Consider the following 23,951-nt stretch of genomic DNA (forward strand, 5'->3'; position numbering starts at 1 on the left):
GGAGGAAAGCACAAGAGCATGGAAATGCCGGTCTGCTATGAAAATCTGTAATTGTAGTGCCACAGTAATTATATTCCTCCAACTCGGGGCAATTTAGACTTCTGAATCTATTCTGAAAGAACACTGCAAGACAGAGGGATGAGGTAGTGATATGTTTTAACTACCATGCATCCACTGAATAGTGCCATTTGTGTTCCCACCGCACTGTATTCTGGGATACATATTGCTCTTTTCTGATTATCAGTTAAATGTTACACATTGATTATTATTCTTATTTCCTTTTCTCTTTATGTCCCCCTACAGGAAGCAAAAGCAGCGTAAACATCGACTAGAGTGATATCTTCTCACCAGGCTAGTGCCATGGCGTGGTCAGCTCTCTCCAGTGCCTGTGTGGCCTTCGTCCTTCTCTTCATCGGTTTGACCTCCTGCACTCCCTCTGGACCCGCCTCAGCCACCTGCGCCACCTTGGAGCAGAGTCGCTTCTTTGGCATCTTCACCTCTAGAGTCGCTCTGCCCTCCACGCCATGCTCCTGGACTCTGCAGAACCCCGACCCTCGCCGCTACACCGTCTACATGAAGATCACCAAGCCCACAGAGTCCTGCGTGCCCCGCCAGATCAGGACCTTCCAGTTCGACTCCTTTATCGAGACCTCTCGCACCTTCCTGGGCATGGAGAGCTTCGACGAGGTGGTGCGGCTGTGTGAAGCTTCTACCACGGTCACCTACCTGGAATCCACCAAACAGTTCCTGCAGCTCCGCAAGGTGGCACCGAGTCTTGGCCCAGAGTCCATTGATGTCGAGGACGAGGGTGAGGGCAGCGAGTTCAAGGCCGAGTTCCTGGTGGTGGGGAAGAGGAACCCCAGCATGCCTGCCTGCCAGATGTTATGCCAGTGGCTAGAGAAGTGTTTGTCTACCAGCACAAATGACAACCCATGTGGCATCATGAACACCCCCTGCCAGTGCTGGGAGACACCCCAGAGAAAGCCGGGCAGCTGCTACAGAGGTGGTGTGTACATGGAGAAGTGTCTCCCCGTCCCCAAAGACAACGTACCCGATGTTGAGATCATCAGTAAGTTCTGCTAACAGTAAGGTGCTTCCCACCTCAAACAAGAACAACAAACAAAAACAAAACACGATGTCACCATCATGTTTGTTGTGTTGTTTGTTGGTAATTGACCTGAATTCATTATAATGGCCTGATGTTGTTGACAAGGGCCCCATGGTCCTGTGTGTGTGTGTGTGTGTGTGTGTGTGTGTGTGTGTGTGTGTGTGTGTGTGTGTGTGTGTGTGTGTGTGTGTGTGTGTGTGTGTGTCTGTGTCTGTGTGTGTGTGTGTGTGTGTGTGTGTGTGTGTGCATGTGCATGTCTGTTGAGGGACCCATTGATCTTAATGACCCAATACCCTCATGAAGGATGTGCCCACACCTGGGGGGCAGCGTCATGACGAGTCAATCGAAGCAGTTAAGACAAACACACTGATGCCTCCAGGTCTTAAGTGGCAAGGCCTCTTCAGCAACACACAACGCCGTAGTTCTCCGTTTCTCGAAAGCTATGTGAATTAATTTAGCAAAACCCCAGGTGAGAAGCTCAATTGGCAAGGAGCACACGTGGGTGAGAGATAGATGGTTGGGGCGGGGGGCAGAGGCACAGAGGAGAGCACAAAGCTCGCACAGTCAGCTGCCAGCGGAAATCGAAGCACAGCACTTGGTTGTCATAGCAACATGCCAGCCAGCCATCGCTGAGCGCTACGACAGTTCACACTGAGTGCTTGAAAGCAAACAATCACCATTTCAAATGGAACATCTATTGACTTCAGCTTGCGGTGCCGCTCACAAAGAGCTGTCCTTGGCGACATTCTCCAGTCACACTGCACAATAATTACTGACTTCCGGTTGTTTCATACACAGACACAGTGTACCCTTCGCTGAGGGTGCTTCAATTGAATGGACCATCTTGCAGGATATAATCCTGCAAGATGTGATATAACACTGCCCTCTTAGTACTCTCTTACTTTTAGATTACTTTAATGATTTAGATTAGGATTGCCACTAAAGCAGATATGCTTTATATATATATGAATATGAAGTTGTATGGGTAATTATTACCTTTTTATTCTGAGTAACTGTATCAGCAGTTAACAGTTTTATGTGGTCACATAACTGTGACGTAATTATATGTGATCCATTGTTCCCAAATAACCATAGTTGCTACTTTCTGTCTGTCCACCTGCAGGGAGCTGGAATGGGTGGAGTCGTTGGTCAGATTGTAGTCAGGAGTGTGGAGGTGGAGTCCAGGTGCGCAGCCGCACCTGTCAGCCAGAAGATGCCGTGTGTGAGGGCGTGGTGGAAGAAGGAAGGGCCTGCAACCCACTGCCCTGCATTGGTGAGCCCCTCGTGCCAAATGTTTAGTTTGTGCCGCGTATTTGGTTGTCGTTTGTCACATGCACTCGAGTGGCCCATGTTCATGCGTTCTTTCAATCCACGCAGGTAAAACTCGCAACAGGAGTCAGGGTCTGCGTGCTATTGTTGGGCTGAAGAGGGACAACGCTGCCGATGTCACACGTGGAGCTGTTGCGACAGGTGAGATGAGTCCGGGATTAGCAAATCTGTCCATCTTCTTATCCGCCTGTCTATCAAAGAGAGAATCAGGCATTGAATCTGATCCTATTCCATGCCCTCTGCAGTGGATGCTGTGACAGATGAATGGTCGTCCTGGAGTGTGTGCACAGTCACCTGTGGTGAGGGCTTCCAGAGCCGTACGCGATCCTGTGTGTCATCCTCCTACAGCACTCAGTGCACTGGACCCATCCGTGAACATCGCCCCTGCAACAATACAGCTGTCTGCCCTGGTGAGACCCACCTCCCTTGATGTGCGTGCATGTGCGTGTGATTGGTGCTAGTTTACTATGCAGATATATCTTGGACACATACTGATTAGACAGGCGCTAGGTTCATTGTTTATCTGGTATCCTAGTTACTGTGAGGCACTACATTGTTCACTCTGCAACTTTACTCGTGTGACTATTTAGTTACCTTGTTTGTTGACAAGAGTTCATGCTAACTCAGCTTATTCTTATTTCGCATTAAGTAAGTCGCTTTGGATAAGAGCATCTGCCCAAATTGTAAACTGTGTGTCCGCTGCACATGCATAATTGATACATGCAGGTCCATGTCTGAATGTTTATGTCCGCTAGATGGGACTATCACACCATCTAGTGGAGAGTGGCAGGATAAGTGCTACGTTTTGTAACTTCTGTCCTTCCTATATGCAGTTGATGGGGCCTGGGATGAGTGGGCACCCTGGAGTCTGTGCTCGTCCACCTGCGGCCGTGGGTACCGTGACCGTATTCGCATGTGCAAGCAGCCCCAGAACGGTGGCGCGCCCTGCCCCGACACCAACAAGCAAACCAAGTTCTGCAACATCGCTGTTTGCCCAGGTTAGTCGACAAACTAGAGCCTTGTTAGACCATCAAGGAATGTTGCTTTACCTGTAATACTGTAAAATCTGCTACATCAGACATTTCTACTCTATTACCTAACCTAATTAGCTGGTGGTGGAAAGTAACTGAGTACATTTGCTCAATTTTGAAGTACTTTTAAGTATTTCCATTTTCAATACTTTATACTTCTACTCCACTACATCTCAGAGGCTAATTATTTAGCAGATTTAGATTATTATTACAAAACATACTTTAACCAATTCAATTCTATTTTATAATTTGGCTATTCAAAATAGATGATGAGCTTGTATTTTGGAACAATTTGGACAAATTTTCAAGGACAAAAAAATGAAATGGGACATTCTGCACAATAAGTATTGTAAGTATATTTTGGACTTCCACCACTGATTCCTTCACTGTGATTACAAGTGAGGCTTAACCCTCGTGGCATCCATGCACTGACTCACACACCTACTCAGCTCACTTTGACTGCCGACAGCAGCAGCAGCAGGAAGAACATACTGGCTTCATATCTGAAAGAAATAGCGCCTCTCAGCATTAGTCAACGCTCCTCAAAAGCCTGCTGATGATTTACTCCTTACTCATGGTCATCCACCGTGTCAGGCTTCTGATCATTTATACTCCACCACCTACTCGCTAACCGAGTGTATCATTGTCAGTGCAGACTAAAAGTGTGGGAACAGATTTGATAGAATAAAGAAGCGTGCCTGTCCTATGTTGCTGTGGTGTGCTTTCATACTTGCACCGGCAGGTAGCGCTGTTAATCACATTATTATTTTACTTATATATTGAATCCATTCCCATTATAACAGAAACGCCATGGCCCAGAAGGTTCTTAGTGTCCCGTGAGGGCTAAACGGCTCACCTATTGAGGTGGAACCCTGGGAGGGGTGGAATCCAATGTATTTCTGAGACGCTGCCTTGCTGTTTATTTTTGAGAATCATTATTAGAAGAATTTGCCTGTCCTCTTTGTTGACACAGGGTGACGGCTGCATTTTCCTGCATTGAACTGCAGTAGCCCAATTCTCGACCGTTAGTCCAAAGTATTATGTATTTTTATTTTTGAGGACAACACCACCTTCCACTCATACTCAGTCAAAGTAGACCATGAATGCACCACGATGAATGTAGCCTTTAAGCCTTAGGGGCCTTATTGTTTGAATCTTACCATAATCTGCCTCTTTGCTGTCCTCTAGTGGACGGATCCTGGAACGACTGGTCTGCGTGGACCACCTGCTCTGCCTCCTGCTCCAACGGAACCAGACAGAGAACTCGCGAGTGCAACGGTCCATCCTACGGTGGCTCTGAGTGCCGTGGGCCCTGGCAGGAGACTTTCAACTGCTTCCTTAAAGATTGCCCTGGTAAAGAAACACTCTAATTGTAGTCTAGTTATAACATACCTAAAAACATAATCTCCGCCTCACGGCCTGGCTGATATAATAACTATAACAACATGCTTATCATATTAAAGTTTATATAATGTAAAGATTTAAAATATACAAGAACAATCTTATCTGCTGTGTTTTTATTATCTGTTCTTTAGTTTTTATGGCTGCTGTAATTGCCATGGTGACTTAATTTCCCTCGTGGGATCAAACGATCCTATCCTGTATGTCTGTAACTAAGGCCGTGGTCAGGGTTCATGGTGTGTACTACATTGTCTCTCTAGTTGATGGACGCTGGCATGCGTGGAGCACCTGGACAGCCTGCAGTAAGACTTGTGGTGGGGGCTCCCAGCTGAGACAGAGGGTGTGTGAGGGGCCCTTCTTTGGAGGGGAGCCTTGCGCTGGAGAGAAAGGAGAACAGAGACGCTGCAGCGAGAGGAGATGCCCAGGTCAGTGGTTACACGGTCGCAACAATATATGTTGAGTGCTGAAAACAGCATGCGATGCGACGTGTTGTGAGCTTGTACATCGGCCTTTTCCGTCATATGATGAAATGTAATTCAGGTTATACAGCACCAGGTAAGGTGAGGAGAAGGATGTCATGATGGTCACATGCTGTTTCTGAATCCTGCAGAACCCCATGAGATTTGTCCCGAGGAGAGCACTGGAGAAGTGATTTGGAAGAAAACCCCTGCCGGAGATGTAGATGCCGCGACCTGTCCATCTGATGCCTCAGGTACCCAGACCAACTCGAGGAAGAATGTTTGTCTGTTTTAGCCCAGTTTAGTCAGAACTGTATTTCCCCTGTGACCATACTAAATATTTCTTCAACATCCATCTTCTGAGATTTGAATATTTGAACGGCTACTCATCCTCATCTTTAAAGTTTCTCCATCGTAGCTTGTTTCACTGCTAATTGCTAACGGCAAACACTTGTTTCTCATGAACAGGCTTAATCCTCCGCCGGTGCACTCTGGACGCTGTAGGCCTTGCCTTCTGGGAGAGCCCGACTCACGTCAAGTGCATCTCAAAGAGCTATGAGAATATTAAGTTGCTGGTAAGTCAGTTGGAAAACATTATCTTGCATGCCTTGAATAAAATAAATCTGTTGTTATTGATCTGTTAATTTCCCTGAGGCACACACTCCATTCAGTCATGGATTGGTTCATTCTCCCCTATCTTCCTGCAGACTCAGGAACTCGTCTCCAAGGTGCAGACAGGGCAGGCAGCTGACAGGCTCGCCGAGGTGATTTCACGTCTGAGATCATCCTCAGATGATGGGGCCAAATACAGCGGAGACCTTATGACCATCCTGGAGATCCTGAAGAACACCACAGAGATGTATAGTGGAGCCAGCCCCAAACTAAGCACAGCCGACGTAGAGGTAAGCTTGACCTTCAATTTGTGCTATAAATAAGAATAAAAAGTCTGATTTAAACGCTGTTGTACAGCGGTGTATAAATTAACCACTTTAAGCCTAACATGCTGTAAGCTAATTTGAAAAACTGATTGTTTTTTGAATTGCGTAATGTTCATCTGACCAGAAATAGCTTTTAACTGAGATTGCATGCATGGTGCTTTTCAGAACTACGTTCAGACCATCAGCAACCTACTGAAGGAGGAACATCGGGACAAATGGGAGGAGGCACAGCTTGTAAGTGACAGAAGTGTGTGTATATAAGTGGACCTGTGTGTGTGTGTGGGGGGGAGGCAGAGGGTTTTCTGATTCTGGTGTGAACAGCGTGTAAGTGTGAAAATAAAAGGGTGAAAGAACAGATTAACACATGGTATCATTGCTCATCTGATTACTTGTTAAAGGCCAAAAACAGGGATCAACAGGCTATACAGTATAATGTAAGAAATAAGTAGGAATAAATGTGTTTATTAGAGCAATTAATATAATAAAGAGTGATCAGAGAGTAAACCAGGGATCAAAGTATTCTTTGACGGATACATCAAACCACGGCACCACATGGTGCCAACTCATATAGCAGCGGAACTGTCCTAAAGAGAGATTCTATAATAGAGACTTGTTTTCTCAATAATAGTAGTCAGTGATAGTGATAGTCATAGTGATAGTGGTGATATGACCACCTGTTGATGCTATCTCTCCCTTTTCTTCATGATGTCTGGCTAGCGTTCTAAAGCTTTATTTATGCTTTAGCACAAAAATAACTTATTTTCAACTGAAAATAGCTTATGTTATATTTTATGTTCCATTTCTTCACTAAATCAGGCTTCAGGATATTGGAGTTGGAAAGTCATGCTTAGTAGGGTGCCGCCATTGGGAGATTGCAATATTTTTTGCAATAGTATTTGCAAACATAATATTGGAGCACGAATTGTGGATAGCTTGATTAGTGAATTACCAAGGGAACTGTGATAAGAAGAAGTGATGAACACTTCAAGGCGATGGGAGAGAGATAGAATCGGGGAGAATCACGACGCCCACTCACCAATCTGTGTAATTCTATGCGGCCTACGGACACATGGCAGTTGTAAAGGTCCTCAGACATCGCAGCACACAGATGCATACACGCTACGCCCACATCGCTGCAGTTCTGCGTCAGAGACACGCAAGCTAGGGTATGAATCAACAGCATGCCCATTTATGGCCTTGAGGAAGTTCTGAGGTTGCATAGCAGCAAGCACAGTTTTTTCTCATTCGGTTGCTGAGTGCTCTGAAGGAATCAGAACTAGTTGTTTCACACAAGAATGTGGCATGTACTGTAGATGATACCTTCTCCCAGTCGACAGTAGGGTTTCATAGCCACTTAAACCACTTAAAAGCCTTTATACTTCATTGACCGGAGTCCCCCAGGGGTCTATAATACTAGCCCCCCCCCCCCTTTTCCTTCTACACCAAATCTCTTCACCAGCAATAGCCGATCAACCTGCTCACAATGCGCCACAAACAACATGCCCAGAATATGGATGCTAGGGTTCAATTGGTTAAAATATTACAGTGTGGAGATTATATATGATTATTATGTGACTCCCTTTCTCACGTTCTGTATCTTTCTTCCTACTTGCCTTTTCTTCCAGATGGGTGCCAACGTCAAGGAGTTCCTGCGCCTTGTCGAGGATTTTGTCAATATGATTGGTATGCAAATGAGCGGGTTCCAGGACATTTATGAAGTCACCGAGAATTTAGGTGAGCCCCTAATTTCCCCTGCCAGCTGCTCTCTGTCCTTATGTGTATTTGAGACGATTTGTCTTCACATTTCCCTGGCCAGAGAGTGCATTAATCTTTATCATGCCAGCAAATGAGAGTCCATAGCAGCAGTGAAACGCATCAGTTATCTCTTTGACACTTTAGCAGGTCTACTTGTGAGATATTACACACAGGGCATCTGAGTATGACTCTATTTAGTATGACACTCACATGGGTTTTGCAAGCGGACACACATTGTTAAAAACCAGTAGACCACGGAGTAAAGAACATGCTGTACTTCACACCAGGGTCATGACAGCTCATTAACAAAGCCCCTATCTCTCTTTGTCCGTATCTCTTCTAGTGCTGAGCATCCATAAGAGACCCCCTACAACGACCACTAACTTCACCTTCCCTATGAAGGGCTGGAGAGGAATGTTGGACTGGGTCAGGAACTCTGAGGAGAAGATCACAGTGTCCCGCGATGCTCTGTCCATTGACCAGTCTGGTGAGACCCTCACACCGACATGCACATAGGACTGACATGAAGGAGAACTGCACTGGTTGTGAACAAGAGACTGGGAGAGCTACCATGCATACAACACTGTAATAAATAAGGATTTGTTAACCGTTTTATTTTATTTTATTTATATTTATTCAATCTAATGGGGCAACAGTGGATCCTGGCTGTGTGTCAAAGTAACCTTGAGCAAGACACTTAACCCCTAGTCTCTCTAGCCAGACTGTCAGCTCACAGTAAAGCGGATGCCCCGCCTCCCCCCTCTTCCGTTTCATCTTTGCAGTCGTGCACATTCATCCTAATGTAAATCGAATTACTTTACAATATATTTTCATGAACGGAAATGGCGACCTTGTATGGTTTCCTCCGCTGTGTGTGTGTGAATGTGAAATACATTGTAAAGCGCTTTGAAGAAAGGTGCTATATAAACGCAGTCCATTTTTTTAATGAGATGTGCTTTTGTTTTGCTTTCTTCTCCAAAATGCACAGATGCCTTTGTGACCGGCATCGTCTTGTACAGAAACCTGGGCGCCATCCTGCCATTTAATAGGTAATACCACTCATCTGTAGCATTCCTCCACTTTTATGGTGACTCTGTGTCTTTTCTGACTGTGAACTCGTATTTCAGATCCTACAGCAGCCTTGTATAACTCTGTGATTTATAGACCCAACGCTTATTCACCGCTTGAATCCCATTAATCACATGAACCATAGCGTCCCTATTCAGGGGACATTTGGCAAAAACAGCAATAGAATAGAACCTGGAGGATGCCGGTCAACTAAGTATATAGGGTTTAAGTGGTTCCAGAACCAGTCTGTAGCTGTAATATGGTAAACACTGTTAAGAGAAGGTCTCCTCCTCACTCCGTTTATATTCAGGTAATCTTCGAACGTGTCCCAAAATGGAGATGGCAATTTCACATTAGTTGTGTATATTGTTTGCCATACATCATTGTAAACATCAGCGGTAATTTTGTACCTGATTTAATTGTCACTTACTTACAAGCAGCGAAATGCTGGTGGTTGTTCCGCACAGACTGTGCTAACACAGTAATACACTATAACAACAAGTTCATAATAATACAAATAAAAAATAGGTAATAATACTGGATGCAATGAGTTAAAAATAAAGATTATAGTGATGGTGTTTGATGGTGTTATTTCCTCTCTCTCTGCAGTAACACTACACTCCTCAACTCGAAGGTGGTAACAGTTACAGTCAAGCCCACGCCCGGCCTACTGTCATCTCCCGTCGAGATCGAGTTTCCCCATCTCCACAACGTAAGTCCACAGTGGTTATTATGCATCTAATGCAGCCCTCTAGTCCCGCAGGCACACATATATAGGTTTTTTCGACATCGCTGTCGTTTTTCTTTTTACCTTTTAGTTTCCAGCTCGTAATGATGGCTGTCCCACGTTTAGCTTTGCGTATCTGTGACGGGAGACAGTAGCGAGAAATGTGGGCAGTTGTCCGCCCTTCAAGCTGTCACATGTCACACATTTCCAGAAGGAACTGTCTCCCGTCCTACGCATTTCCTTTTTGGTAGATCTATTCACACCCCATCTCTCCGTCTGGCTTCTTTACAGGATACCATTAATGAGACCTGCCTCTCCTGGGATGAGAGTGAAACGTAAGCACTGACTCATTATTTTTAATTCAAAGTGTGTGTGTGTATTATGCTGTATGTCTTTGTGAATTTGTCATTGTAGCATTGTCATTGTATCTCCTCCCACCACCAAGGTCCTCTCACTCATGCATCTGTCACTGCACGTTAGCATTCAAGCCCCCGCTCAGTCAGTCCTATAACTCGCCTCAAAGAGAGCAACCGTGTTGCGTCACTTCTTTTAACGTCAGTCATCTCTGATGGCAAGGACAGAGCCACACCACGCCGCGCCACGGGAGCCCGTTTCTTGCAGCTAAAAGAGTGGCACAGGCGGGCTAGCTCAGCCCGTCCGGCACAGTTAGTCTCTGACAGGCCAGCTTAACGCCCTGACAACCTCACTGATTCTCAGAACAACGGCAGAGTGACAGTTCAGCAGGATGTCTTTAGAAAGGCCACGGCTAGTATGTGGGGGAAAACATACACTACACAAATCAACCACTTAAACCCTGTACTTAGTTGGCCGGAGTCCCCCAGGGCTCTATACTAGGCCCCCTCCTTTTTTCCCTCAACATCAAATATCTTTGCCGAAATAGCTGTTTAAAGCTCACAATGCGTGAGTAAATACTTTACCTCTAAGAATGTGCATTTGTGCCCATTTTGCTGGTGCTCTTATCCAGCAGGACAAGAACAAAGATAAAAGAAATTACAAGCAGTGAACGGGTCAGAGCTACAGTCACCTTGAACAGATGTAACAAAATGTTCTTCTGGCCTTAAGACAGAGAAATGCCAGAAACAAACATGACAGAGAGATGTACAGGTCCATTTTCTCCTACACCCGACGGTCAGACAGCAGAACATCCATCCAAATACGACACAGAGAAGTCTCTTCTCAGTTGCTCGTCTGATGTGTACATTTTTCATGGTGGAGGTTAACAGCCTGCAGGGGGAGTGTGTAGAGATACCTAGATGCATTGGGATGAATTATGAAAAGTCTCTGCTTGGATCAATCAGCCTCAGGTCCATCTTGCCCTCAACTAAGCATAGACAGGAGAACTATTTGCATTTAGATAGATTTGTACAATTTTTTTTATACAGATAAACAAATAAAATGCATTCAGCCCACCCCCTCCTCCACTACAGACACACTGTAAGCAAAGCAAAGTCAAAAGGCATTGGGCACGATGGAGAGAGTAGAAGAAAAGCGAAAGAGGAGAAAATGTAATTACATCATCTCCTTTGAGATAGGAGGCTGACGTGCCTGCAGCCAAATTAGATTAATTCTGGACCGAATGATTAATGTCAGGAAGGAGACAGTGGAGATGGCAGAGAGAGGAAGTTCTGGCTGATGACACTGTTTGAGTCAATGTTTACACGTGTGTTTGGTCTCTATACAAAACAGTCTCACCAGCAAGAATGCTCAATTATCCCATTCCCTGGAACTAATCCACCCCCCCTGGTCCAGGATGATTATTAGAAAGTGCATGCACACATGCATGTACAAACCTGCACCCATTTTAGAACCCATGCCATCGGCACACACTTCTGTGACTTCTCCATTTGCATGATGTGATAAGGTGACCACGGTGACAAAACATGCATTAGATAGCACAGTGAATCCCCACCCCAAACCTCCATGTATGCGCGCGCACACACACACACACACACACACACACACACACACACACACACACACACACACACAATACTGTAGCCAAATGGGTCAGAACAAAACCTTTTGAGAATGTACAGTTCAATACTATTTAATAATAATAATGATAATAATATGTTAATTGGAGTAGTTTGTCCTTGCAGCCTCAGAAGGGGGCACATTTGCACAACTTGAATGATGAGATTAAACAACAAAAACAATTGCACTCAGTTTACACACGTTACACTCAAAGGAGCACAATGGAAATAAGCTCTGGGGCTTTTTTTGTGTTCTATACCTTTTGGACAGATATTTACAAAATAAATGGTCATGTAGCCTATATGCATTTTTGTCAATCAAACATCAATCAACCAATCTGTCCCAGGAACCAATTAAGGCAGAATTATACAAATCCACAGCGGTGTAAAAAAAAACGAGGCAGCCAAGCTACCTTTAGTTAATAAACAAATAACCTCATAACCTGCAGAAATGCCGTCAAGAACTATCAATAATATCGATTACCACTGATCAGTGATCACTAATCAACTAACAAATTCATAATCACTGTTCATTCTCCCATCCCATTCCTTGCTGCCGCCGCCGCCCCCCCCCCCCCCTCCCAGTTACAAAACAGGGAACATATTGTGCTTGTTTCCAGTTCCAAGTACAGTAGCCTACATAGAGGCAGTGTTGCCAATGCCAACCACTTGTGTGTGTAGTCGTGCTGCTGTGAAATGATTGTCAATTAGTAGCAGCCAGTAGGCTAATGCAGATTATGCTAATGATATCCCACAGTTTATGACAGCATGTCACCTTTAATCATGGTGTCTCCTGGTCCTGGGTATTATCAATCTAATGTATCCTGGAACCATCATCATCATTAAAACTCGAATCCCCCGAGTTGCATTGTCCACCTTTTGGGTTGCATGACATTTTGTGAAATTAGTTTTTGGCTGATTATTAGCCTGGGATCAAGACGTATCGAGTCTGATTTTTACTTTCGTATCTACGATAGTCTTGGCTAGCAACCCCCCAGTGCGTCCTGGACTTTCACCTTCTCCTTGTTCTTGTTCAAAACAAATATATAAGGTGCTTACCCGATTGCCCCAAATGTTAATTCACGACCCGGAGTCTTTGTGCAATGTATTAGTCCATATTTTTCAATAAAGAAGGGTTTTAATCCCGTCTGTGGTGGATTCTGTCGGAAGTTCCCTGTATTCCTCAATGGGCAGTAGTGACGGGGCGATTCCGGTGAAAGCCGGAATTACACTAAATGTAAACAGGAAGTAAACGAGGGGGGAAATTGAAGTTCGACCACAGACGGGATTAAAACACTTCTTTATTGAAAAATACGGACTTATACATTGCACAAAGACTCCGGATCGCTAATTAACATTTGGGGCAACCCGGTAAACACCTTATATATTTGTTTTGTACATGTACGGAGAAGTACGGGCTTTACTGGTGAAAGTGCAGGACGCACTGGGGGGTGCTAGCTAAGACTATCGTAGATACGAAAGTAAAAGTCCAACTCGATACATATACATACACATACTTCTATGATAGTCTTGATCCAAGGCTAGCTGATTATGATTGGAATTGCAATTAGGCTAATTATACATTTAGAACTCGTATTAGCTACAGGTGCAATCAATCTCATGCAATATGAATTAATCTGCTCTTGTCTGTCTACCTACCTATAATCATCGTTTTCAACATAAGGGTGATAATCCACATTTTATTGGGGTGGGAAGGCTTATCTGAAAAATGAAACGTGTTTGCCTTCTGCAAGGTATTTGTCAGATAAAGCTCTCCTCCTAAGACCTGCTGCGCCTCCTCTCCTCTCTCCTCCTGCACACAGTTCTATGCTTTTAAATCTCTCCTCCTAAACCGTGCTCCTCCTCTCCTCCTCTCCTCCTGCACACAGATCTTCTCTGCTGGGCTCCTGGTCTACACGGAGCTGCAGAGTGGTGCAAGCCCTAGATCCATTCAGAACCAAATGCGTGTGTGACAGCCTGTCTACCTTCGCCATCTTATCGCGGATCAACCCAGACTCGGTGAGTATTTGAGAGTCCGTTTACTTAGTTATTTTTTCCCCTCTCTCTCTCTCTCTCTCTCTCTGATCTGCAGATCTCAATGTTCGTGTTGCATGCACGGTGATGTGAAACGAAAAACGTAGGCGTTGTTGTTTTCGTGCGATCCGCTATATGGATTTGTGTTGTTAAAATGTTATCAATTTTATTTTTCCCAAGATGTTTTTGAAAAATCGCAGATCTACAAGCTCTTTGTGAGTTTGTAGATCGGCTATTTTCAAATAGCCGATGTATATAGAGGTTTAGGGTGCTCATACCTCCCCCGCTTTGTCTGTGTGCAGGTGCCATTGATAATTATGTATCAGCCAGTCGACTTTTTATTTATTTATTTTAAGATAGATGCAACATTGAATATTAACGAATGCATTGTGGATTCTTCATTCATTGTCATGTTATTTCTACCGATGTGTTGTTGGCTGTCGCCTGTCGCTGTCACTCGTTTGCAACTGAATACATTATTGTCGCAAGGTAGTGTCCTATATATCATAGCCTATAGCCTATATTGGCCAATAATATTTCTCATGTAATTTTGTAAGAAAGTAAATATTAATCTAAAATCTTTCTCCAACCATTTAGTATTCCTGAGTGTCTATTCTATGTTTGAAATGCATTTGGCAATAGATCAAAACTCTTGAAAGACACTGGATAATATGCATATTATGGTTTGCACAGTAGAAGTTGCTGTTTGATTTTTATATTAATATGGAGAGTCAAATTTCTCTTTAGACTGTGTTCACTCTCCAGTTGCCGTGGCAACGGCATCTGCAGCACAGGCTCTTCTGTGTGATTTTTGGTAAACTGAGATATTGAGGGGAAAACACACACACACACACACACACACACACACACACACACACACACACACACACACACACACACACACACACACACACACACACACACACACACACACACACACACACACACACACCTCCCTTCCTCTAACTCTCATCCTCCCTCCTTTGTACAAACCCCTCCAGGTCAGAGAAAATGGTTTGCCCGTCTCTGCTGTGCAACTGAGTTTGCTGCAGTGAACAAAATAACAGACAATGAATCAACAGATGGCACTTATCAGTTCAGATAAAGACACGGTTTCTTCTTGCTAAGACGTTAAATTGCACGTTAAGATGCTCTCCATCCAACACCATTGTCAATAACACAATAACACTGGCCAGTAGGTACGAATAACAACAGCTTCAGAAATTCACTTTGACTATCCATCTCTAATCCGACCTACGCTTTTTATTTCCAAAAGCCTGTTGTTGTGGTTGTCATCCGTGATTTGTATTTGTATGACTCAAGGGCGCCCCCTGTATTTATTTCCATTGAGACACCCGCCTCCGGGTCTCAAACCTCTGCTGGCGGTTGACGGGCAGCTGCGCCAATCATTCTGTCTGCCAATAGTTCTGAATTCCCCATTTCAGCCCCCCCCCCCACCCCCCCTGGCCGCAGTGGCCGATTGTCCCTCTGGAAATGCCAGGCTAGCTGACCAATGGGAGACAGGCATTTGGTCATGCACCGATGGTTCCTCCCATTCTCTTCAGACCGCCCCTCTGTCTAGCGTATGCCGTGGACATTTTCAATACTATGTCCATCCGCCTGCACGCTTTATTGAGAACATCGGCGAACAGAAAGCAAAAGGAAAGGCGAGACAGTGATAGAGAGAAAGAGAGAGTGGTGGAATAAACTTAGACACACTGCAGTGTTTTCACCTCTCATTTGCTTTGGTCTGACTCCTGGACCTCTGCACCAATCAAAATGTGTGTTGTGAGGCCTGGTGGGAGTTAGCTCAGCCAATGCCCTTGACCAGTAGACCCAAGATTAGTGTGGTGCACCATGGGTATTCAATTTTTAAAACAAATGAAAATGTGCACTGTTTAAGGCCTCCTTGGTGGGATCTCTCTCTCTCTCTCGCTCTCTCTCACTCTCACTCTCTCTCTCTCTCTCTCTCTCGCTCTACCCCCCCTCCCTCCCTCTGCACTCATTACTTTGACCTCTCATCTGATTCACAATTTATGGGAAACAAGAAGGAAGTATTCGGTCAAGGACAGACACAAGGCAGGCTTCATATTTAGGTCAAACTGGCTTTCTGGATTTAACTTCATGGCCCACTGGCTCCAGTATCTATCCAGACAGAGAGACTGGGAATCAGGGATGGATATAAGAGGAAACATGCCATATTGCCTCTGGTCATTTTTATTTATTTTTTAACTCTCCTGGCTCATTGAAGGTAGAGGCAAAAAGCAGCCCACCCCTCTGCTAGCTACCTTCTGTTTTGGGGGGCTCTGATGTCGTTGGATAGATTTTAAACACATTTATGGTGGCACTAATTCACTACTTGGCTGTCATGGGCCGTAGCATGCCAGATGTGCTTAGATATCAGGCAGGTCTGTGTGGAGCACAGAATAAGATAGAAACAACTCTCCAGAAGAGGCTGCCATGCCTTGGAGGCCTCTCCTCGCAATCATGCATCTTCACTCGAAGCCTCAACCTTTCACGATTCCGACCTTCTTACATGCTCCTCGGCAACGGGGCTAAATCAGAGGTGTTAAATTAGCGCAAATCCTCACAAGAGTCTCCAGAGGAGGTGTGAGACGAGACGGCTGTGCAATTTGACAGTGATCCCAGCCAATTAGCTCCTGGCAGTGGGAAGGTGAGTGAGCCAGCCAGCCAGCCAGCAAAGCAGGCAGACAGAGAGGTTCTTTGTGGCGACTAGAGCCAAGACCCTTGCTGGCAATTCACCCGTGGGGCCCTGGTAGGGCCCCACGGGTGAATTGACAGCAAGGAAATCGGTGTACAGACATCCCCCTCCTCCCTGTCAGCCACCAGGGGCTCTGTAGCACGGCATGTTCGAGGCACAGAGACGGTCAACTGCCACAGGCAGTGTCTGGAGCTAAGCTGCTGTCAGAGCGCAGCGGGGTGGGGGGCGGGAGGCAGCAGATTAATGCACAGGTGATAATGGCCCACCTGTCCTCTCCTACAGGGATTGTAGAAGAATTGCAAGTTCAAAGACACACACATACAGTCTATCCATGCGCACACATACAGTCAATTTAACAGATAGCGCGTGCACACGCACATACTGTACATTCAATCTCACAGTTAATGGAAAAGACTGACTGAATCGTTAATGGCATTGAAAGAGAGATAAGGTGAGCTTGAAATGGTTGTTTGTAATTGGACGGTTTCTATAGCAGTTAAGACTGAAAATGGCTGGGAAAAGAAAAGCACAACCACAAATGCCCAGGAGAATAGAATATATACTGTACAGTCACACACACCAGTACCCACAGACACAGATAAACACACTCAGGGGAGAGACATATGGCCCACATCCTTCTCGCCTCATTTGCCACTTCAAAAGCTCAATGGGGAGATGCGGTGACCTCAGTCACGTCTGTAGCCAACAGCTCCATCTTTCTGTCATGTTCACCTTGGGGTCACCTTGCCTGAGCTGTGGCCTAATTATGCCATTCAGCTGTCTGCCCACAGGGAGATGTCTGCAGTTCCAGATAGCACACTGCCAAGAAACTTTCTTTCTTGGATGCCAGTGTCAATATTTGTCTCTCTCTGACTTTGTGCATGCATGTGTGTGAGCAGAGATTAACAGGCATGTCTTTTGTCTTGTCTCCCTCTGTAGAACATGGACAAGGCACTGCTTCCCTCAGTGACGCTCATCGTCGGTTGCGGGGTCTCCTCTCTCACCCTGCTGCTTCTCATCATCATATACGTCTCGGTGTGGAAGTAAGTCTCCCATCTCCGGCAAGGTCCACTCTCTGGGAAAACTGTGTGATTATTGCTGACACTCACTCACTCACTCACTCACCCACTCATCCCCTACCGCCCTCTCTTTCTCTCCAGGTACATTCGCTCTGAGCGCTCTGTTATCCTCATCAACTTCTGCCTCTCCATTATCTGCTCCAATGCCCTAATTCTCCTTGGACAGACTCAGGCTCGCAACAAGGTACGGCAACGTTTCCTAACCAATCCCAGTGCTTTCTTTTTAAGCTCTCTCTCTTAGATATACTTACTGCTTTGGGGACTTTGAAAGTAGCGATGCCGCTGACATACTTTCTCCTCTCTCCCCTCTATTACTCCTCCTCTTCTACCCTCTCAGGTGGTGTGTACTCTTACCGCTGCTTTCCTCCACTTCTTCTTCCTGTCGTCTTTCTGCTGGGTGCTGACGGAAGCGTGGCAGTCCTATATGGCTGTGACAGGCCGTCTGCGCAACCGCATCATCCGCAAGCGCTTCCTCTGCTTAGGCTGGGGTACGCTCACCTGTCACTCTGTCTGTCTCTCTTTTATGCCTCGTCTGTCTCTTCTCTCATGTAATTTTAATGTCAATAATATTCATCTTGGTAAAATGCCCCCTCTGCCTCCCATCATCTTCTCTTATAGGACTTCCTGCATTGGTGGTGGCTGTTTCTGTCGGTTTCACCAAGGCTAAAGGATATGGAACTGTCAACTAGTAAGTTTATGTTTAATACCCATCTGTTGCTTTTAACCCTTAAAAAAAAACAGATACAATTTTTTAGTTTTTACTTTTTAAGTCATTCTTTACTCTGCTGGATTAATAATCTGTGTGTGTGTGTCTCTCTCTCTCTCTCTCTCTCTCTCTCTCTCTCTCTCTCTCTCTCTCTCTCTCTCTCTCTCTCTCTCTCTCTCTCTCCCTCTTTCTCTCTTCCAGCTGCTGGCTGTCTCTTGAAGATGGCCTCCTCTACTTGTTTGTCGGACCGGCAGCAGCTGTAGTCCTGGTATGTGTCACAATGCGTCATGATAGAAATCAACACAGCTTAATATAATGTACACAGTATACTGTAGGTTCACTTTCAGGCAGTGTATAATAAAACGTATGACCTGTGATGTTGCTCACTACCAGGTGAACATGGTGATTGGTATTCTGGTGTTCAACAAGTTGGTGTCCAAGGATGGCATCACTGACATCAAGCTGAAGGAGAGAGCCGGGTACGTGTTATTGGTTGCCCTCATCAGTTCCATTACTGGTATACTGATGACATCAAACAATGGAGTTATTTTGCACAACAATAATGTGCTGTGTAGTGTTGTCTGACCCCGCGTTGTTTTCCCGACCTGCAGGGCGTCACTCTGGAGCTCCTGTGTTGTTCTTCCTCTGCTCGCCCTCACCTGGATGTCTGCCGTCCTGGCCATCACAGACCGCCGCTCCGCTCTGTTTCAGATCCTCTTCGCCGTCTTCGATTCGCTGGAGGGTTTCATCATCGTCATGGTCCACTGCATCCTGCGCAGAGAGGTGGGCAAAAGACAGAGAGAGAGAAGAAAAGTCCCTGAAAATAAATGTTAATACAAGATGAGGGTCATTTCGGTTGTCTTTTTATGAGCTAAAGATTTTATGGAGTGTGCTGAGCACAGTTGTTAATCTTTTGATTTTGCCCTCCGTCCATTAGGTACAGGAGGCAGTCAAGTGCAGAGTTGTCGACCGTAAGGATGACGGCAATGGAGACTCTGGCAGCTCTCTTCAGAACGGCCACTCCCATCACACGGTGAATTTCCTGGCTTATTGCCTGTTTAATGTCCTGAGTGCCTCTTGTATCTTATCCCCAAAATGAATATGTGCATACATTAAGCACCAATAGAACCATCTCATCCGTTTGTTCTCTCTCTCCCAACACCAACAGTCGGATTTAGAAAAGGATGGAGATTCCAGCAGACAAGGTTAGCCTCTTTGTTTTTTTCCCCTTGCTTTTGAAATTCAAATATTGCGAGGCATGCAATTAAAAACCAAACCATTTGACCTTGTATGAGAGGCAGCCATGGTCACTGAACCACAAACGCAGCCCGTTTACCCTAACAAGTTCTTCCTCTTTGTCTTTAAAAGGCATGAAGAGTTCCTCCGAGGAGAAGATGGCACCACCCCAGATGCCACTCCCCATGGGCCCCAACTTCCACACACTGCCGTCCAACCCCAGCCAGGGCCACATGCATGCTCTCCCTGAGTACGCCAGCCACACCCTCACCCTTCAGAGGGAGAAGAGTCGGCTGACGGGCGTCATCGACCCATCTTGCGGAAAGCCTGTGTACGTCTGCGATGGAGATATCTTCAAGCAGCTGGACGCCGACCTCTGCTGCCAAGCGGAGACCAGCTGCCCCGACGGCAGCGGCTACATCCTCATGCCCAACACCACCTCCACCTTGAGGTCCAAGCCCAAAGACGACCCAACCAAATACAACATCGCCGTGGAGCAGATTCCCCAGACCCGGCTGGTCCACCTCAGCGGGCCTTTCGCAGAGCCGCAGGCTGCCTTCGGCCTCAAGTCGCTTTCCGGCGATCAGGTGAGCGTGACGTACTCGGAGAGAGACGACTCGCCAATCCAGAACATCCACAACATGTCCAGCGAGTCCCACATCACTCATAGCAGCCTGGAGAACACCTTTGAGTCCATGAACTCCATGATGTCTAAGAGTGAGACCATCTCCACGCTCTCCATGAGCTCTCTGGAGGTGAGGAGCTGCTTTGAGACCTCCAAGAAATACAATACTAGCTTTTGTTGATGTACTGTACAATGCCAGAAGTTGTGAAATGTGTCAACAAGTGAAACTAATTGTGTTTTCTTTGTCTAACCTCTCGTTACAGAGGCAGAAATCACGCTATGCCGAGTTAGACTTTGAGGTAAATACCCTATTTTTTACTCTTGTCCCTATGAAATTAATTGAAAGAATGGTACATCTTAGATACATGAAAACGTGCGTGAGCGTTCCTGACCGGTTTGTCTTGCTGTTATTCCTCGTCTCCTGTAGAAAATTATGCACACAAAGAAGCGCCACCAGAACATGTTTCAGGACCTGAACAGGAAGATGCATCACGCTGAGAAGGACAGAGAATCCCCTGCTTCTGACAGCAAGGTAACACAGCACGCCAATGCCCTCAACGTCATCCATCTCCATGACTATAGATGCAACAATAGAAGAACAAATGACAAAACAGAGCATCTAACAGATAGATGCAATTCACAGCAGATTCTCCAAACACAGAAATACAAAGCGTCTTCATTTGAACAAGACTATACTGTAGTTGTGGTCTTAACGGTGACCTCAACAACACTGTATTGTTTTCTTACTGTTGAGGCCATTATGAATAAGGATGTATTTCCTTCCTTCTTACAGTCTGTGAGATGGAGTGTGTCCTCGGGTGGAAGTGACAAAACCAACCACAGCGTGAGTTGTTCTTATATGACCTCACACTGTCAAATTTAGATAAACGAGACACACGATGATAATGTCCAAATGACACCTTATAACTACTACTGTCATCATCACAGAGTCACCTCAGAAGCATCTTGGGCTAACATTAACCAAATGGTGAAACACAAGCACTCAAAACCCTGCTTCTCTCTTATCAACAGGACAAGCAGCAGGCCCCTCTGGAGAGGCCGTGGGAGGGAGTCCGGGGAATGCAGCAGTCTCCCCCTGCATGGATACGCAAAGACCTGGAGCCCCTCACAGCCTCACCTCTGGAGCTGCACTCCGTGGAGTGGGAGAAGTCAAACACCAGCATCCCTCTGGTGGGGCAGGACATTATTGACCTGCAGACGGAGGTCTGAGGAATGGGGGGCCGCGAGCCACCTGATTTCACCTCAGTCACCCTTTTTGGCTTGGGAGGACGGAAAGAAAGCTGTCCTTTAGGGGAAGGATATTGAGGAAACCAAGAAGGGAAGGGAAGGGAAGGATAAAGAGTAGGACCCCAGAATCCATGTCTTCAAAACCTAGAGAGCCAGAGAACGGTGAGGAAAGGAAAAGACAGCTGGGAAAGTCCAGGTGTTTTATCTTCACTCGTATCGGTGTAGCTTCTCAGCATGGACTTAAGGCAACGTGTCATTAAAGGTCAGCAGGTTAGCTGTGCAGTAGCCAGTTCTCGTGGAAAGGGGTTTGTGGTTTCGATGGAGTTTCCTGTTCCCTTCCACTTGGGCCCAGGAGGCGTGGGCACAGCAGCCTGCGTTTCTTTTCTCCTGAAATAGGCCAAGTTACCTTCCAAGAGAAGATGAGGAACGGAGAGCACATGGACTAGCTTCATGCTTGAGGTCTGCATCTTCGCTATGGCAGATGGACACATCCATCTGCTATTGGTGTTGTGGTTTATAATAATAATAAGAATTATTATTATTATTAGTTTCTGTGCTTTGTGCACCTGTAACTGCTCCTCAAGAGCTTTAATATGAGACTCTGTTGAGAGACTGTATACAGACAACATGATGATGCCTATACTGGAGTCAAGGCTTGACCATGCTTACATTGTGGTTGTTTGAGTTATTGCCATTATTAGTACTACTGCTATGATTAAGTTTAGTGTTATCATTATTGTTGATTGTATCATTATTATTATTATTACCTGTTTTTTAATTTACATTTTTAGCTCATATTTATTTATTGTGTCCCTCATGACTTTAAACTGTTTTATTATGTGAACAATGTGTCATCGTCACGCACCCTATCTTAAAAAGAAAGAAAGGAGAACAAAAAATCAATAACACAGTAATTGTGTAATGTGACGTGAGCTAATTGGACTCATTGGGACAAATGTACAGTGGTGATGAAGGTGGTGGCAGTTCCACTGCCCTGCCCTGTACTGGTTGTCTGCTTAACATGCTAAAACACCAGCACTGTCTGGTATGAACACGAGCAGTGCAGTCTGGGATATTGCTGGACAATGATGATACAAGATGGGGGATGCGCAAACTGACAGACTCCGTTCTCGCCCGGCAGCCAAGATCATACGTGTGGATCTTGGGTCATAGAGAGACCCTTTGTCATCGCCACTTTAGTTTCTCAGTGTGCGGGACTATGCTACATCTCTTGGGACTAAAGCAAGGCCCCCTGCTGTCACTGTCACAGTGCCAGCCTAGGTCCTCAAGACTTCAACACATTATTTGTGTTTTTAATCCATCAGTGTTGATTTACTGATGGTCGCTTGATGCTCAAGCAATTGACTTGGCAGATTTTCCTTTTCCTACCAACGTTTTAAAACTTTTATAACAAGTTCCATGTATTTACAGAGCATATAGATATTTTATGAGAATATTGTATAATTAAATCTGTATTAGTACCTACAGGAATTCATTCAATAGAGGTTTGTTAGCACAAGGCTCCATGTTTGGAGGTCTCTGTGACAGGTAGATCATCGTACTTCTAAAAAGCAGATGTTATATAGGATGAGTAATAGCCTATGAATATCTCTAAACTGTGCTTCAGAATGAACGTTTGTACCCAGCGCAATACGGTATGGAGTGATTGAACCTCATGTCTTCTGTAACAGTGTGTTTTTTGATAACTTTGTCGGTAACTCGACTGTATGTAAAACCAACCCGTGCCCCAGGTATGGATCGATCGGGGGAATGGGAGAGTTCCTAATCCATACCTAAACTTCCTTGTATCGAGTGTCCATTTATGTCTTCTTGTCTCTTGTTTGACTCTTTTTCTTTCTGTTCTTCCTCTGATAAATGTACAGTTTTCATAGCACACAATGAATGTGACCTATTTCTAATAAAAACAAAATCTATATTACATTAAGCAATATGTCCTCATTCATTTCTAGTTCGGAAAGAAGTCAATTATTAATGTGGTCATTGAAAATAAGCTTCTAACCATGTGTATTTGTCAAGAAACATGAAATGAACATGCTTTTCCTTGTCTAAAATTATGATGGCCACATTCTAAGATGGAAATACTGCAGTGTAGAACAAAAGAAAATGGATGAATTAGCTATGCATTATTTATATTAAAAAAATCATGACCTGTCAAATTAAAAGCCTCTAGCACCAATTTGCACCACTAAATATAGACATAATTCTCAGATAGAAAGATGACTGTAAGATGATAAAAGCACAACACCCCTTTATTCTATTTTCACACTTTGCAGCAAGGAATTCAAACAATAACAGAAAACAATGGAAAGCCACTGTGGGCTTTGTTAAACACAGATAAAGCAAACAGTTATGACAGAAGTGAGGGTAATATTAACCTTTTTAAAAATATTAAATGTTCAAATTTAGTTTTCCTGACTCTTTTCTCCAGTATTCAGACCACACTTCTCCTCTGCTTGTTCTTGCTTAATTTT

General features: G+C 45.0%; 1 protein-coding gene across 1 annotated transcript; it reads left to right on the top strand.

Moving 5' to 3' along the window:
* Positions 1 to 360: 360 nt before the first annotated feature.
* LOC311062008 (adhesion G protein-coupled receptor B1-like) lies at positions 361 to 21,441 on the top strand (the record flags this gene model as incomplete). The annotated part of the gene is made up of 31 exons (XM_084080750.1): positions 361 to 1,069; positions 2,232 to 2,381; positions 2,486 to 2,578; positions 2,683 to 2,847; positions 3,271 to 3,435; positions 4,657 to 4,821; positions 5,130 to 5,294; positions 5,480 to 5,581; positions 5,796 to 5,902; positions 6,035 to 6,229; positions 6,431 to 6,499; positions 7,891 to 7,999; positions 8,364 to 8,507; positions 9,009 to 9,069; positions 9,698 to 9,800; positions 10,107 to 10,150; positions 13,699 to 13,828; positions 17,505 to 17,608; positions 17,726 to 17,828; positions 17,982 to 18,132; positions 18,263 to 18,332; positions 18,552 to 18,618; positions 18,744 to 18,829; positions 18,962 to 19,133; positions 19,288 to 19,383; positions 19,519 to 19,555; positions 19,719 to 20,341; positions 20,475 to 20,510; positions 20,639 to 20,743; positions 21,005 to 21,055; positions 21,244 to 21,441. The coding sequence occupies 31 exons, from the start codon at positions 361 to 363 to the stop codon at positions 21,439 to 21,441; spliced, it is 4,575 nt and encodes a 1,524-aa protein (XP_083936876.1).
* Between the last annotated feature and the right edge of the window lie 2,510 nt (positions 21,442 to 23,951).

This window comes from Gymnoscopelus microlampas (genome assembly GCF_963454915.1).
Source record: "Gymnoscopelus microlampas genome assembly, chromosome: 15".
NCBI lineage: Eukaryota > Metazoa > Chordata > Actinopteri > Myctophiformes > Myctophidae > Gymnoscopelus > Gymnoscopelus microlampas.